Source organism: Sinocyclocheilus anshuiensis, unplaced genomic scaffold, assembly GCF_001515605.1.
Source record: "Sinocyclocheilus anshuiensis isolate Anshui unplaced genomic scaffold, SAMN03320099.WGS_v1.1 scaffold29, whole genome shotgun sequence".
NCBI lineage: Eukaryota > Metazoa > Chordata > Actinopteri > Cypriniformes > Cyprinidae > Sinocyclocheilus > Sinocyclocheilus anshuiensis.
Genome location: NW_015539835.1, coordinates 99,369 through 116,545, shown reverse-complemented (window position 1 = coordinate 116,545; position 17,177 = coordinate 99,369). Strand labels below are relative to the sequence as shown.

At 38.5% G+C, this 17,177-nt stretch overlaps 1 protein-coding gene across 2 annotated transcripts in view; it reads right to left on the bottom strand.

Moving 5' to 3' along the window:
* The window catches only part of LOC107684339 (calcium/calmodulin-dependent protein kinase type IV-like), a 36,239-nt gene that overhangs the window by 5,256 nt on the left and 13,806 nt on the right, over positions 1-17,177 (bottom strand). For both annotated transcript variants that reach the window (XM_016480568.1, XM_016480570.1), the window contains 5 exons: positions 16,100-16,172; positions 2,350-2,440; positions 1,322-1,396; positions 1,078-1,153; positions 403-529 (listed from right to left, as the gene is read on the bottom strand). In XM_016480568.1, the coding sequence (XP_016336054.1) occupies positions 403-529; positions 1,078-1,153; positions 1,322-1,396; positions 2,350-2,440; positions 16,100-16,172 (442 nt within the window). The remainder of the gene's footprint in view (positions 1-402; positions 530-1,077; positions 1,154-1,321; positions 1,397-2,349; positions 2,441-16,099; positions 16,173-17,177) is intronic.

Here is a 17,177-nt window from a genome sequence, read left to right as displayed (position 1 = left end):
ATATATAATATTAATATTACAATAAGCAATAGATACAGTATATTCATTATAATTATTATTTGTACATAATACATGCAGCAAAATACTAACTATTCTTATATTATATATAATGATCAATGTTACACATATTGAATAAGAAATGACTTTATAGAGTTATTGCAAACTACAAGTGTTTATATCTTATGACTGTGTGTCCTTAATGGTAAAGATTTTACAGCATCACTGCTGCTGTGCTTCTAATTTGTGCAACTTTGCTTTTAAGATCGTTTAGTTTTTTAATGTTTCTGAGAGAAGTCTCTTAATGTAAGTGTGTGTGTGTGTGTGTGTGTGTGTGTGATGTTTTTATACTTAGGGATTTCATGAGGGTTATTAGTGAATTTATATATATTGAGATTTACTCACAAGGTCCTTGGCATTGAGAGACACATTGTCCCACCAGGGGGAGACAAATTCATATTCACAGTTCAGGATGCGTTTAAACATGTACTGGTCTCCTCTGTCATCAAAAAAGGGCTCAAAACCACATAACCTGTACAGAGAACAGAAACAAAAACAATGTTAGTTTTAACAGCACCTCTACAAAGTGACACTGAACTCATTTCCAAAGGTTTAGTTTTTTAATGTTTCTGAGAGAAGTCTCTTATGCTTACCAAGGCTGCATTTATTTGATCACAAATACAGTAAAAACAGTAATATTGTAAAATATTACTACAACTTAAAAGACCTGTTTTCCTTAATATATTGCAAAATGTAATTTATTCCTGTGACCCAAATGTCAGTCAGTTCCTTACAAATGGGTGAAATGGGTTTTAAACAACATTTCATGATCACAGATTTTTAAAGAAGTTTTAATTTTGCTTTTTGTCAAACTTTCTTAGTCCTTTTTTGTTTTTTTTAAGAAACTTCATCCAATTCCTGGAATCACACTCAGAAGTTCAAAACATGCTTCACACTTTTCACCAGTGAGGCTGATCTGAGATGAAACCAGCGTTTCGGGATTGATACAGAGAGATCGAATGACTAAACACAGCATTCTTGTGAAAGAATAACTTTAGACAAGTATGTTGTGTCACTCACAAAATGTACGTGATTACTCCCACAGACCACATGTCAACCTCAGGGCCATAGGCACATCCCCGCAAAATCTCAGGAGCTGAGAGACAAGGAAGACAAAACATCAGAAGACAAGAATAAAGGGGGGTGGTGACGCTCTACTGCACTGATGCTGTAAAAAGACTACATCTTTTCTGTAATTCTCTTTGTGCAACTGAAGCCACAGATGGTGCTCTGTTAAAAAAAACCTCCTCATTAATGAACTCACCACAATAGCCTGGAGTCCCACACACAGTCTTCATTGTTACCTGATCGTCTACAATTTTCGACAAACCAAAATCAGCTGTAAAGATAAAACCCACAAAATAAAAACAGTTTTTACATTTTCTGAGAAGGTGCTTACTAATACAAAACTCAGACGTAGTAGAGCATCGCTAAGCAGCTGATGGGGTGTTCTGGGTGGTTGCTACAGTAGGTGTTTGCTCAAGTCCCTATGATATTCTGGTCCCCAGATACGGCTCTAGTCCCTTCTTCAGTGGAAGTCTGTGGGGGTATATCTCATGGCGTGTCGAGAGCTGTTCATATTTTACGAAAATTAAATTATTATTATTATTTTTTTTTTATATTTTGCTAAGCGAAAATTAACCATGTCCCCAATTCTTATTACCGTAATGCAAGAACATTTCATTTTTATAAGTGTAATGAATTATTTTAAATTAAATTATTTTAAATTAAAGTGAAGTATAAGGTTAAAACTAAACATTGTTTTATTGGTTTTGTTTATTATATATACTGTAATATTTTTACAATATAATATATAATCTAAATATATTTACATACATTACCATTAAAAAGTTTGGGTTCAGTACAAATATTTTTTTTAATTAATACTTTTAGTCAGTTAGGTTGCATTAAATTGATCAAAAGTGACATTAAAAACTTTTACAAAGACTTTCTTTCATATATATATATATATATATATTGTATATATTCATATATAATTTATAATTACTGTATATTATTTATTTTTATTTTTTTCATGACATTAAGTCACATTTTCACATTTTTAAGTTATATTTATATTTATATTTGAAGTAATATTTCAGCTTAGGAGTTTGTTAAAATCCGTAAACTATGAACAAGCCCCAATAATGCCCGAGATTGTGCCTCCTTTAAAGCTGAAAATGAATGATCCTTTATTGTACAACAGGATCATGTTTGCAAGTTAAATCGCCTGCAAGAGAAGTTTAGCTAAACTGCAGTTCCCCTATCAGGCGAATGAAAAGCCAGCCTTACCTATTTTGAGAGGAGCATCTGGCGCTGAGGTGGCGTACAGCAGGTTCTCAGGTTTCAGGTCTCTGTGCACTACACCATTCTCATGCAGGTACTGCAAACAGACATGTAGACACAGGGGGTTGCCTCTTATTAATCTGAGGTGTACACAGACACGTGTGACTGTACATTGTGGCACTAATTAACATGTGTTGCTTTCACCATTATGTGTGTAATAATATTTATAGTTTTCAAATTCATATGGGAATCTCCTCTGTGGTTGGTAAATTAATCTGGGCCTGGCTGATAATGAGCAAAATTAAAGTAATGACCATGCTGTTCTGAATATATTTCATAGGCCGTTTTTGTTTTACAATGCTTACAAGGCAGCACTGTATGTCAGGGTCCTGTCACCTCGGTCTAGTTTATTCTTGGTTTTGTGACAGAGCTCTGACACTCCTGTATTGTTCTTGTGTGAGCGTGCGGTCTCGACTGTCCTCGGGCCATGCACTCTCTTTTCTGCGTGCCTTGTTTCATGTTCAGAGCATGGTGTTTGCATTCTGCCACTCATGTCTAGTTCGGTTTCGGTCTGTTGTCGGGGTTTGAGCAATCACGCTCCATGTCTTGTTTCTTGTGTGAGCGCACGGGTTGTGTGTTCATTCACTCACCATGCGCTCTCATCTCGTGTGTTTTGTGAGCACTTGGTTTATGTTTTCATTGGCCACGTGCTCGTGACGTTGTGTTCTGTTTAGCACACAGTTCGTGTTTATATCGGCCGCGTGCTTTCATGTTATGTTCTGTCTTGTGTTGTGTAGCTTGGGTTTTCCTCAGTCGTGTGCTTTCATGTTGTCATGTTTTGTGTGAGCACATGGCTTTTGTTTTGTTTGTTTATGTGTGCCATGTGCTCTCCTGTCTATTGTCTTGACCCCGCCCACCTTGTTACTTAATTATTGGTTAATTTGCCCCTCCTGTCCTCCCTCGTTACCTGCCTTGTTTGTTCCCTATTTATTCTCTTTGTGTTTGCAGTCCTGTGCTAGTTCGTTGTCTAATGTTTGCTATTGTGTACTTTGCCTGTTCCTGCCCTGCCCTGCCCTGCCCTGCCCAACCAAGCTGCCGGTAGTGGGGTTTTTTTTCCCTCCACGGGGTAGTTTTTGTTTTATTTTTGCTAATAAAGTGCCCAAACTTCCTGCAATTGAGTCCTCGCCTCATCCCTTCACCCAAACCTGACACTGAATTGATATTCCTCAAACATTATATGTTTCTTTGATGTGTGTATTGTATTTGTCCTGTCTTTGATGTATTTATATATTTTTTATTTTTGAGCTCAGGAAAAAAAATACATTATATATAATACATTATATACATAATGATATTTCCCCCCATTTTAAATTCTTATTATCCAATGAAAGGTTAGATTTTTGTGATTTAAAAAAAAAATTGTTTTAACACTTATTCATTATTCTATATATCTGTCCTCATTGTCATTGTTTTTTATGACAACTTGAACAAAATATTGAAAATATGTTTACTTCAATGATTTATGCATTAAAGGGTTACGATTAAAGTTTGATAATCTTAAAATGTTAAAAGTTTCACCATTTACAGTCATGATGACACCTATATTATGTTACATGACATTTGTCTTCTTTCTTGTAAACTGTAAAAAATAATTTTTGAAGATACAAAAAAAAAAAGCTTATTGTACATTTGTACGTTTTACAAGACAATAAAGTTTTTACAAGACAAATGCAATCTTCTTCATTTCATGTTTAATTTGATGTGTAACTTGCATGGCACAAAAGCCATGTTATATGTTGGTTCTCATGCACAGCTGATAAAAATTAAATGCTATTTTTTGCTGCCCTGCTATTTACCTCTGAAAACTCAAATCTAGTTTAAAGATACCCTAATTTTAAGTTGAATTAAATTTAGTTGTTAAAATCTCTAAAAGTTACAAATGTCAAGGTATAATAGGGAGCACTCCAACAAAACAATATCTGACACAAAACAACACAATTCTCTTATCAAACAGAAAAACTGCTATGTTACTGCTTAAAGGCATAGTTCACACAAAAATGAAATTTCTGTCATCATTTACTCACCCTCATGTTGTTCCATACCTGTATAAATGAAGTCAGTCAGTGGGACCGGCAACTGATTGGTTACCCACATTCTTTAAAATACAGAAGAAAGAAACTCATACAGGTTTTGAACAACATGAGGGTGAGTAAATGATGACAGAATGAACATTTTTGGGTGGACTATCCTTTTCAGCATCGTTTAAAGGTGGGGTAAGCGATTTTTCAAAAATGCTTTAGAAAACTGATTCGGGCCGACTAGCAAAACAAAGTTGTAGCCCATCAGCAGTAAGGGGCGTGTCTACTCATGATGGAGTAGAGAGCGTTCAGTCCGAGCCGAGCGACAGAAAGATAGAGATGGCGGATAAAAAACAAAAGAGAAAAACTGACACAAATTTCAAATGATTTTCAACGGTCGCTTTGTCGCGTCCAGTGTACTAGACAGACTTTAGCTGTTGCGGCGCGAGACACGGTGTTACTCACCTATCTAGAAGAAACAAAGCAATCTCGGTGTCCGATCGCAGGCCTTCCGCTCCTTGAGTTCTCTCCAGCGCTGGAAAGCTGATCCGATATTTACACGGGTCCTACTTCTTGCCTTATTGCCTTAAGCCTTCGTTTGTTCCGCAGACGTTTTCCTCTTTTGTTTTTTATCCGCCATCTCTATCTTTCTGTCGCTCGGCTCAGCTAATGTCCGTCCTGTGCACTGAACTCTCTCTCCTCCACATCATGAGTAGACACGCCCCTTACTGCTGATTGGCTACAGGTTTGTTTTGCTATTCGGCCCGAATCAGTTTTCTAAAGCGTTTTTGAAAAATCGCTTACCCCACCTTTAAGAATATTCCCCCAAAACATTTGGCATGATTATTGTGGGTGATTGTCAAAGACGTACTTAGCAAACACCACTAATTAGACCAACGTCCTTCGTTCACAACAGATCTGTGTTTATAATCAGCCCGACGCACTTGCCAGTGCCTTGGTGAGTGTTACCACGGAAACTCATTAAACAGAGTAGCATGGGCCAAAGTCTGCCTGGTTACAGAAAAACAGCACGTGGTCACCATCTTGCATGTGCTACCGAAGGAACTGATGAATGTGATAGAGAAGCAACCTGAGGAAGATGTTTGGAAGGTTTTTAATACCAGAAAAAAATTTTTTTTCTTTATTAGCCAGTTTTGTTTGCTAAGGCAAGCATCACTATTACTATTGCTCAGACTTAAAGCAATTTTGACTTGGCCAGTAAGCAAAATCCTAGTAACTATGCATAACAAACAAGCAACTGTGTAGATACATGCTATAGAGTACAACAGTCTGGTTTCAGAAGTAAAAATCCCATTAATTTTCCTCATAGTGAAATATAAACCATTGAGACACACATACTGTGAGCTACGAGGTTGTAAATGGATGGTATATGCTTTTGTTAAAGCCATCGGCCCACAATATTTCAACTTATTTTGCAGTTAAACAGCAGTATTCCAGCTGAAAGTCCACATTACCCATGATTCTACAGAGATTCTCCACCAATCAGAGAATCGAAACAAGCAAATCACAGCTTCAGCTTCTACCTACTTCCATGACGCACTGCAAATGACGTTACAGTTTTATATGTTGTTAGTTTCTATAAGAAACTAAGTCTCAAATTCAAATTCTTTCAAATTCGGGCACCTTTTTAGGAAATTCATACAATAAATGCCTTTTTGATGCTCTTCGATGTGGCGCGACAGCTCACTGTATAGCCACTTCAGGCGACTTCTGCCCTGTTGTTCTTACTCCCGTCATCGCAAAGTATTTTGAGAGGCTGGTCCTTACCCACCTGAAAACATGCTTGCCCCCAACACTGGACCCACATCAGTTTGCCTATAAAACCAACAGGTCAAATGAAGACACCATTACTTCAGCTCTCCACTCCGCATTGACTCACTTGGATAAAAGCAACACATATGTCAGGATGCTATTCAGTGACTTCAGTTCTGCCTTTAATACTGTTATCCCTTCCAAGCTGATCTCCTAGCTCACTGATCTTGACATCAGCCCCTCCCTCTGCAACTGGACCTTAGACTTTCTCACTAACAGATCACAGTCTGTTAGGCTTGACAGTCACAACTCCTCCACCCTCATTTTAAACACTGGTGTTCCACAGGGCTGTGTGCTAAGCCCAATCCTTTACCCACGACTGCATACCTGTACATGGCTCTAACTCCATAATCAAGTTTGCAGATGACACCAGGTAGGCCTTATCAGCAGCAACGAGACGGCCTACAGAGAAGAGGTTCAGCACCTTGTAGGGTGGTGTGCCAACAATAATCTGGCACTCAACAACACCCAGAAAACCAAGGAGCTGATTATGGACCACCGGCAATCTAGGATAGGTTACACACACCCCCCACACTCCCATCTACATTGATGGAGCCAAAGTGGAACGTGTGACTAGTTTTAAGTTCCTTGGTGTCCATATCTCTGAGGATTTTCCTGGACCCTCAATACCTCCAATCTCATCAAAAATGCACAACAGCACCTTTATTTCCTTAGGACACTAAGGAAAGCTCACCTGCCCCCCCACATCCTGTTGAATTTTTGCTCCTGCACAATTGAGAGCATCCTAACAAACTGCATCACAGTGTGGTACGGCAACTGCACTGTCTCAGCCCAGCAAGCCCTCCAGTGGGTGGTGAAAACTACCCAATACATCACGGGTGTTTAGCTACCCTCCATCAAAGACATTCACCACAAATGCTGCCTTTTGAAGGTGAGAAGCATTATCAAAGACTCCTCTCACCCCAACCACGGGCTGTTTACTCCCCTCCCATCTGGGAGACGTTATAGGAGTCTTCGCTGTCGCACCAGCAGACTCAGGAGCAGTTTCTTTCCCTCAGCTGTTAGCCTACTGAACTCTAAACTCAGGCACTGAACACTATCCCACTCTGACCACGTATACTAATGTGTAGTTAAAAAAAACATCTTTTGCATTTCTACCTCATAATGCCATTTGCACTGTATACCATACATATATGTATATCATATATGCATATTCAGTATTTTTATACTTATTCTGTATAATGCATCTACTGTGTTTATACCACCTCTTTTGCACCTTGTATTTACAACCACTTGCATCGAGCTGGTCTCTGCTTCTGTACCTCAAAATCAGCACTCCATAAAAATCTATTGTATATACACACATACTGTATATCCATGTACATATTATATATTTATTTATATACATATTGCATTTGCACTTCTGGTTAGATGCTAACTGCATTTCATTGGCTACTTGTACTCTGCACAATGAAAATAAAGTTGAATCTAATCTAATCTAATCTAATGTGCAATTTACATGTTTGCATACAATTTTTTATTTGAGTGTTGATTATTATTCTACTTTCCCTCATTAAAGTTTAGTACACAGTCTTGTACCTTAGTCTTTTAGACTGAAATTCAAATATTTTTTTCTTTCAAATCAAAGGCAGTCTTTATGGACAGTCACGGCCTAATGGTTAGACAGTTGTACTTGTAACCCAAAGGACATGGGTTCGAGTCTCAGTGCTGGCAGGAATTGTAGGTGGGGGGAGTGAATGTACAGCGCTCTCTTCCACCTTCAATACCCACGACTAAGGTGCCTTTGAGCAAGGCACCGAACCTCCAATTGCTCCCTGGGTGTGTGTGTTCAGTACTCACTGTGTGTGTGTGTGCACTTGCTTGCATGGGTTAAATGCACAGCACAAATTCTGAGTATGGGTTACCATACTTGGCCACATGTCATGTCGCTTTCACCTCATAGCTGGTTGATTTAGTCCATGGCTAATCCTAATGGTAAAAACACCTCCGGAACCAAGGCAGATGAAAGAGCTGATGGGCACTGTTGCACTCTATTAGCTTCTCAGTACCAGTGTTGTGGGTCACGCATTACAAGTAACACAAGTTACGTAATCAGATTACTTTTTTTCAACTAGTAAAGTAACACATTACTTTTAAATTTACAACTGAAATATCTGAGATACTTTTTCAAATAAGTAATGCAAGCTACTTTGTTTTCCCATTTATTTACTGACACCTCTCCCATCCACGTGTTGAGAGAAATCGGGAGTGAGGTGCAGTGGCAGAGGCACTTCCTTCAGCCTGAGGCATAATCATTTCCATTTTGGTGTGAAAGGGACTTTACAGCTGCCAAAAATATAGCCTTTTTTTGTTTGTTTTTGTTATAAAAAAAACAATTATGCAAGCCTAACAAAAAGTAACATAATGCATTACTTTCCATAAGTAACTAAGTAACTCAATTACTTTTTTTATGGAGTAACACAATATTGTAATGCATTACTTTTAAAAGTAACTTTCCCGAACACTGCTCAGAACATTCTAGCAACTACATAGCAACACCCTGCCAGGCACTTACAACATTGTTGCAGATTTTTTTTATCTGCAACAATGCAGATATTTTTATCTAGTTTGTTTATCATTATTTGGAGTATTTACTTTGGTTTACAATTAAACATGCTAAGCTAAGCTTCCAAAAGGCCCATTAAAGTCTCACACCACATCTGTCATCTCTAAACATGGATTGTCAGGTTCAAGTGCTCTCCCATGTATCACTGACAGAGGAAAAATCCAACTTTATACTGACAAGTACATCTCTTAACTGTCAAACTATTATGCACGACTGCCCATATGAAGGCAGAGTCACCACAGTCCCCAGTTTAAAAACATTCCAACTGGTTTGTTTGCAATAGAGCCGCAGAATGATTCCTCAGAGGACGAGCAGTACAGTGTTCCAGCTTCCCAACACCAATTATTATGGTGAAATGAAGGAGTATTATCTTTTACTGGGGTCCAAGGGGAATACTTCCATCCTGTTCAAAACTCAGTGGAGCTGACACACATAAAGTACATCATCTCTCTCCTTCACTTCCTCCTCTCATTTGACAAGAGCAGGAGGTCTGTAGCTCGCCACTGCTGCCATCTGTGTCCCCACGCCATGAAGATTATTTTAGCAACTAGCCTCTTATTTATGTCAACACAGTTAAAGGTGAAGTGGCTCCAAATGGAACTGCAAAATTAATGATTTTCAAAGTTTAGTTTTCTGGCTTTTTTAAAGCCTATTTCACATCGCCGACCAATGCCAACCAACGGCTACAGAAAGTTTGACGGGTTTTGTCCGATCGTTGTGTTATCCCGGTTGGCGCCTGTTAACATTAGTCGTGCTCGTTTTCACAGACTGAACAATTGGAGTTTGTCGGGTCATGGAATGTGTGAGAAGCAAGGTATTGTAATCCAGTGATTGTTGGTGTTGGTTGGCGTCTGTTGGTGAAGTGTGAATTAGCCTTCACTCATTTCATTTTTGCCCAAGATGATTATCTAATTTCTGTGTAAATCTCGCAAGAGTTTTGTGTAGGATGGTTGCTTTCTAGACACAACGGCTGGTTGGGATGCATAAAAAAAATACTGTGATGTTTTGATAGTGCCACAGTGTTTACACTTTTCTGGGGAATCTACCTACAAATGGCTTACTCATAGTTAATAGTTTGAAAAATTACCATCACTATCAAGTGGTTCAAAGCTCATATGACTTTCTTTCATTCATAGAACACAAAAGGAGACATTTAGCAGAATGTACAAGCAGCTCTTTACCAAATAAAGAAAGTGGATGTGGACCAACAACATTGTTAAAGATTACTTATTTTGTGCAATGCAAAATAAAGTCATATGGACACTGTTTGGAGAGACATGAGGGTGAGTAAATGATGGCAGAACTTCCATTTTATAGTGGATTATCCCATTAAGACAGGGGTTCCAAGAGCCCTGGACTCAATATTTCCTTCCCAGCGGAGGTCCGGACAATACTTTTTTGGAACAGTTATAAATTTCCATCTGGGCAGCTGGTTGTCACAGGTCAGGGTATGTCACCGGTCCTTCTCTGTTGCTTGTTATGATCCTGTCATTTTCTACAGCACATTTTGTTGTTTTGAGCGATCAGCATTGCCTTGTAGCGCTGAGTGCACAATCACAAGCTGATCTCTCTACCTGTCGCTCGTTCCCCTTACCATATATATTCCCAGCTGTGTCTACACCTTGCTGTCAGTTGATCACTATTCATGTCGCATTGATGTTTTATGTCTGTGCTCTCATTCATGTGTTTTTGCTTCTGTGACTTGCCCGCTTGTTACTTGTGCTCAGGACCCAAAGACAAGGAGTTTGTAGCAAAACCATTTCCCTTCCTGGACTTGGGATCGTCATTAGTTGGTAGTCCTGCTTTCATTCCTTCTCGGTGGTCTCCTTAGTCTGTGTGTCCGCAGAGGTGTGTGCGGAGAACACGGGAGCTACCATACCAGTCTCTACTATTTCATGTGTCACATTGACTGTTCTAGTTTGTTCCTTAGGTTTTTAAATAAACTTTATCACACTTATTCACTGCAATTGAGTCCTCCATTTATCGGAAACCTGACACTGGTACTTTGTAAAAGAAAAAAAATCTAAACAGACAAAATAGTCATCAAAGATGAAGATATTGGGCACCGTGAGCCAAAGCAATGGTGAATTTTTAATAAATAAATCGATAAGTAAATAAATAAAAACTGGATAAGAATATTGCAAGGTAAGATAAGTAAAAACATATAAGGATATAATTGCCTATGATCTACCACATCTATGTAATCCTCGATCACTCATTAATAAGAAAGATGAGTTTGAACTTTTGCTGAGAACAAAGGGAGTCAAGATTGCTAGTGTTACAGAGACATGGGCACATGAAACATCCCAGATGAAATCCTGGATGTTAAAGGTTATGAACTCTTTAGGAAAGATATAGTTTCAAGAACAAAACTGAGAGGGGGTGGGCTAGCTGTTTATGTATCCAGTAATCTCTATAAAAGAAGAGAGAGGAGAGAGAAAATATAGAATGTATATGGATACAACTTAGACAGTCTTGCCTCTTGTCATTGGATTATTCTATCAGCCACCTTGGGCAAATGAGAAAGAACTGCGACAAAAAAGCTATAGATTATCTTATCAGCACTATAGACACAGTAAAGATGAAATCACCTCAAGCCGGCATAATCCTTTGTGGAGACTTTAATCTACTACCTATCAAGTCCATTATTAGCAGTCATCCAGATCTTAAACAGATTGTTAAGGAAAACACCAGAGGAAAGGCTATTTTAGACTTGATTATAACAAACCTCGATACCAACTACAGTGCTCCAAGCATGCTTGCTCCAGTTGGTCAAGTCACCTTTATTTGTATAGCGCTTTATACACTACTGGTTGTGTCAAAGCAACTTTACAGTGTTAAACAGGAAAATAGTTGGTTCAAGTGATCACTGCACAGTGTTGATGGCCCTATTGGTAAAAACAACGTTAAGAAGAGGGAATATAGAGTGGGTCGAAATGTTACCAAAGACGAAGAGAAGCCCTTGCTCAGTGTATGGCCATTACAGTGTATGGTCGCCTGTGTATGAAGCTGAGGATGTTAAGAAAAAAGTGGAGATTTTTAATACTCACATCCAGACAGCTCTGCAAATATGCATGCCACTGCAAAGGAAAGTTAAACCATTTGACAAACCTTGATTGACTGATAAAAAAATCAAACTTGCTATAAAAAGCAATGCTTTTGATTGCTTTGGTTAAGAATATACATACATGGCTAGGGGAGACAGACTCTCAAAAACCATCTATGGTCCGTGTGTTATTGGCAGACATGTCAAAAGCATTTGACCGAGTCGACCATTCAAGGCTTTTCCAGCATTTAACAACACTTAACCTCTGTCCACAGTTGTTGGCTTGGTTGTTTTGCTACACAACAGGAAGACGACAAAGGTTGGTTGCAAACGGTAAAAGCAGTGCATGGAAATTTGTGACATCAGGGGTGCCCCAAGGTGGAGTTGTGTCACCACATATGTTTTTACTTCACATGTCAACCCGTGAAGTAATTTTTGGTGATACAATGGACACGGTTTATATGCAGATGATATTGGTATATCACAAGCTTTAAAGTTAAAAGACATAGAAACAGACAAAAAGATGGAAATGGAGGCACTTGCTTTGGAAACTTGGGCACAAAATAACAACATGCTCCTAAATGGAAACAAATTTGTCGAAATAAGGATGTGTTTTGCAAAAAATCCAACACAACCACCACCAATCACACTGGGAGGTTCCTGTGGTATTACGGTCAAAATACCTAGGGTATCATCTTGACAATCAACTAAATGGAAATTTTCATATTGACGAGTGTTTGCGAACAACTTTTTGACAGTGTTTGCAAAACATGGAGCTTCTGCTGATGATTTAGTCAGTATGTATTGCTCCCTACTAAGACCCTGTCTAGAGTATGCAAATGTGCAGTTAGTTGGTTGTACAAAAAAGCAAGCAGCTTTACTGGAAAGCATGCAGAAGAGAGCACAACGAATTATTGAGAGATTTACTTACACATCAATACATCTACCTGATCTACAAGGTCGGAGAGAGCAATCCACCATCAAATTAATACAAGAGATGACTCAGAATGATCATCCACTTCGTGATCTTTTTCCACCAACCAGGGGTGAAAAAACTGGTCGGCTTCTTTAGGAAGAAAAGTAATTTGACATTATTCAAAGCAAGGACAAAACTTTATGCTAGTTCTACTATTACTTTTGGTATTAGATTGTTTAATGAATGTAATGTGGATGTTTAGGGTGTATAGGATGTATATTTTGTTTATGCATGGACGGATGTATAGGTGTGCATATGTATATCTTTAATTATTAATTGGTATAGTATTATTGAATATGTTTTGAATATCTGCTTTTATATTTCTTGAGTATTTTTTTCCTCTTGCAAATTTTATCTTTACTTTCTGCAATAATTCAATCTCAGTATTTCTAGGCAGAAAATTAAATAAATGTAAAAAACTTCGGATGTTTTATCAGGCTATTATTATTTTTACATTTAGATATAACTATGTATGGCAGAGGGTCATGTGACAGTTAAAAGATATTGTGTGGGGGTTAAGGTTTTCTAAAGTTAACTAGTCTAGGGTTTTCTTTAGTTAACTAGTAATTTCAAAGTTTTAGTTGTCTTTCCTTGCCATCTACAACTCAGTTTTACAGTTATAACATTGTTTATTATGAAATTATCTTCATATCCTGATTAATAATGTAGATGAAAAAAATGTGTTGTCAAAACCCTGGTTTATTTGCAACTTCATTTCTTCATTTCTTGCAATTCCGCGTTTATATCTCACAATTTTGAGTTACAATTTTGCAGTTATGACATTTTATCCACAGAATTTCCACAGTCTATCTCTCGCAGTTCAGACCTTTATTTTCCAGAATACTGAGTTTACATATTGCAATCCCGAATTTTTTCTCAGAATTCTGAGTTTAACTTAAAAATGTGAGATATTTAAGTTGTAACTGAGATTTTTTTTTAAATGTCTCGTAACAGATAAAATGTCTGAGATAAAAATGTTATTATAAACTCACAATTTTTAGGAAAAAAAAGTTGGAATTGCAAATATAAACAATTCCGAGAAAAAAGTGAATAGCAAGATGTTAACTTAAATTTGTGAGATATAAACTCAGAATTGTGTTATAAACTTGCAATTCTGAGGGGAAAAAAAAGTCTGAGTTGTGAGATGTTCAGTCAAAAGTAAACTCTGACCTTTTTATTTTTTAATACTGTATGTGGCAGAAATGGGCTTCTATAGTATGAAGTGTGTCCTGCCTACCGTAACTTTAAGTAGTAAGTGAAACAGTGTGCAATATTCCACAACAACCATTTCAAACAGTAATATGTTATATGCTTCCACATGACAAGGTAGAATCAACTTGGTGGCATCAACTAGTTTCAAACCTTCTCTGCAAGAAAGATTCTCAAATCCAGCAATAAAAAATACACCACCTTTGAGAGCTCCAGACTTCAAAAGGAAAACTGCAAAGATATTGCAAAGTCCCAAGCCACTGAGGACGCCCCAGCCAATCAGACTGGCAGAAATCTACAAAACACAGATCCAGAGGCATGCCACACAACCAGCTGGCTTTGATGTGACAGACACACAGATTCTGCTGTTGTGAGGGAAACTGTGAAACTCTTCACACGATAACACGTTAAAAAAACGCTCCCTGAAAAGGCGGGTCACTTCAAAAGGGACTCACAGTGTTCACTTTTCCATTCCTCTGCTCTATTTTATGCCCCGGTGGGAGCTGGAGAGTTGGCGTTCTCTTATTGCAGCCCACCAACTGAATCCAGCCCATGAGAAATTTGCCCACTTTCTTACTATCTCCTTGGCAACCGCCATCTTTGATAAAGTGAGAGCCAGTGGTGGAGAACACACTTTAAACAAAAATGCTTTTAAAATACATTCACACAGATGAAGAACAGGCCTACTTTCGAATTCAGGCACCTATATCACTAAAGCACATGGATACATGATGGATATAAACAGAAACTGCATGCACAAGATATATAGTAAATGATAAAAATAAGCCTCACAAGGAAGGTTAGGGAGGGAGGGAGGGAGGGAGGGAGGGAGAGAGAGAAAGGGAGAAATATAGTAGAATTGCTTGCCCATTCAAGAAGAAAAAACAATAAATGGTCTCCTGTGGTCTTCATAACCAATCTAGATCCATTTATGATGACTTCATATTGGAAACAGGATTTTCTTTCCATTAATGATTGTTTCACTGATGAATTAATGTATATATTGTAAGTGTAAATATTAAAGCCTAAGATACATTTGCATGAGATATACAGTATCACTGGTTGTTAGGGTTTTCTGAGTGGTTGCTAAGGGCATTTCAATAGTCTAATAATGGCCCAAGTCAAAAGAACTCACTCCCAAGTCTTCATGATTTATGGTCTCTAGAAATGACTAAGGTCTGTTCACACTTCAAATAGTTAACCCTTGGTTTTTCTATACGTCAGGTAAATTGAATCCTAGGTTATCATGCTTCATGGTTCACACTTCTCATAATTTACCCGGGGTTAACTATAAATCTTGGGTATTCATAAACTGATGTTTCACCCTGTACACTGTTCCGAAATCCTGGGTTAACATTCCAATTTGCATATTTTCAGAGTCAGTGTCATTGATTAGATGAATGCAGCATGCGATGTGTTTACATTGCGCATCCTCATAAAATATATTGCCAACAGTACCTACTATTCAGTTCCTCTTCAGGAACTCGAGCTGTGTCGAAAACGCTAGGGGAACGCCTTCTGCGACCCACGCTCTGAATCACATGTGAAATCAGTCCAATAGCTGAACGGGACGTCACGGCGGATGACGTCATGACCAGGAAGCTATAAAAGCACGTGCGGCGGAGCCAGCGTCAGCTTTTCTGTCATTCAGCGAAGCGCTCTGTGTGTGTCAGTCATATTTATTGTTGTCTGTCTATTGTGAGAAAAAGTCTAATAAGCAGCTATGTCTAAGGCTCACGCTAAGACAAAGCATGCAAAGGGCGAGTGCAAGCCACGTTATAGGTTGTGTGTTCCTCCCTGCCCACGTTATATCACGAGTGGGGATACACACAGCCTGTGCGTGGTTTGCTTGGGAGGGAAGCACGCAAAGTCGGCTCTTGAGGGGGCCGGCTGCCCACATTGCGAGCGCCTCCCACTGCGTACGCTTCGCTCCCGGCGTTTTCACGATTTCACTGCTAGTTCAGGAAAAGCAAAAGAAAGAGCAGAAGAAGAAAACAGTTTTCAGACGTGAAGTGTGAGACACTCACCGCGACCGCCTCCAGCACTTGTTTAACTGCATCAGCAGCGTCTCGTTCACTGTAGTAGCCCTTCTCCACCACCCTGGAAAATGGAAGGCACCATTTGGTCTCCAGTGTAACTCCATATTGAGTGTCTGACTCTTTATCCAATTTTCACTTCATTATTTTCCAGCCTTAGTGTGAGTCAACCACACCTCAGCACACAGGATGAATGGAGACGTTTCTGTCGGTTGTTCTTAAGAAGTATGACTCATGTTGACACAATTGTATAGAAATGGGAAATAAGATAACCCTGAATGAGAGTAAAATGGAGTGAATAACAGTAAAATCACTGGGTTTCACAATAATAAGTGTTCCTCTATTAAAGTGAGCGCTGGCAGGGACGCCGGAAGTATGGCACCGAGACGCAGCGTCTCGTTCCCTCGAGGAACTAGGGTTACATACGTAACCTGAGACGTTTTCCAGAATGGACTTTTCAGTGGTAAGAATAGTGGAAGGTAAGAATCTTCTTCACTCTAATTCATGTGTTTTCCGTCACCATTTGACATTTTTCCTCTCAAACACTGAAACGGCTGTTTATACAACACGCAGTGTTTCTGTAACACTGAATACGAGGACTGGGTGTCTGTTGATAAGAACTGTAACATGCTAACGCCACATCATTTCACACTGTACAAGTTTGGCAAAAGCGGTGCTAACCCTGCTTCTGAGCAGGGTTTCATTTCATAACCCTGGTAAAAAGTGGTGCTAACTTCGCTTCTACATTACAAGTGTGAAACATATCTTTACCTAGGGTTTAAAGCGGGGTAACATAACATAACATAACATAACATAACATAACATAACATAGCAGCAACAGGTTTATGAGAATGCGGACAGGAAGCAGAACAATTTATTTAAAATGAGGGAATTAATTATTATATCAAGTGCACGATTTACTTAAAATGAGGGAACAAATTATTAGTTCGTGCGCACAATTTATGAGGGAATGATTTATAAAATTGAGCGCACAATTTATTTCAAACGAGGGAACTAATTAGTAAATCGACAAATTAGTGTAATAGAAACAATAGTGTAAAGAAACAAA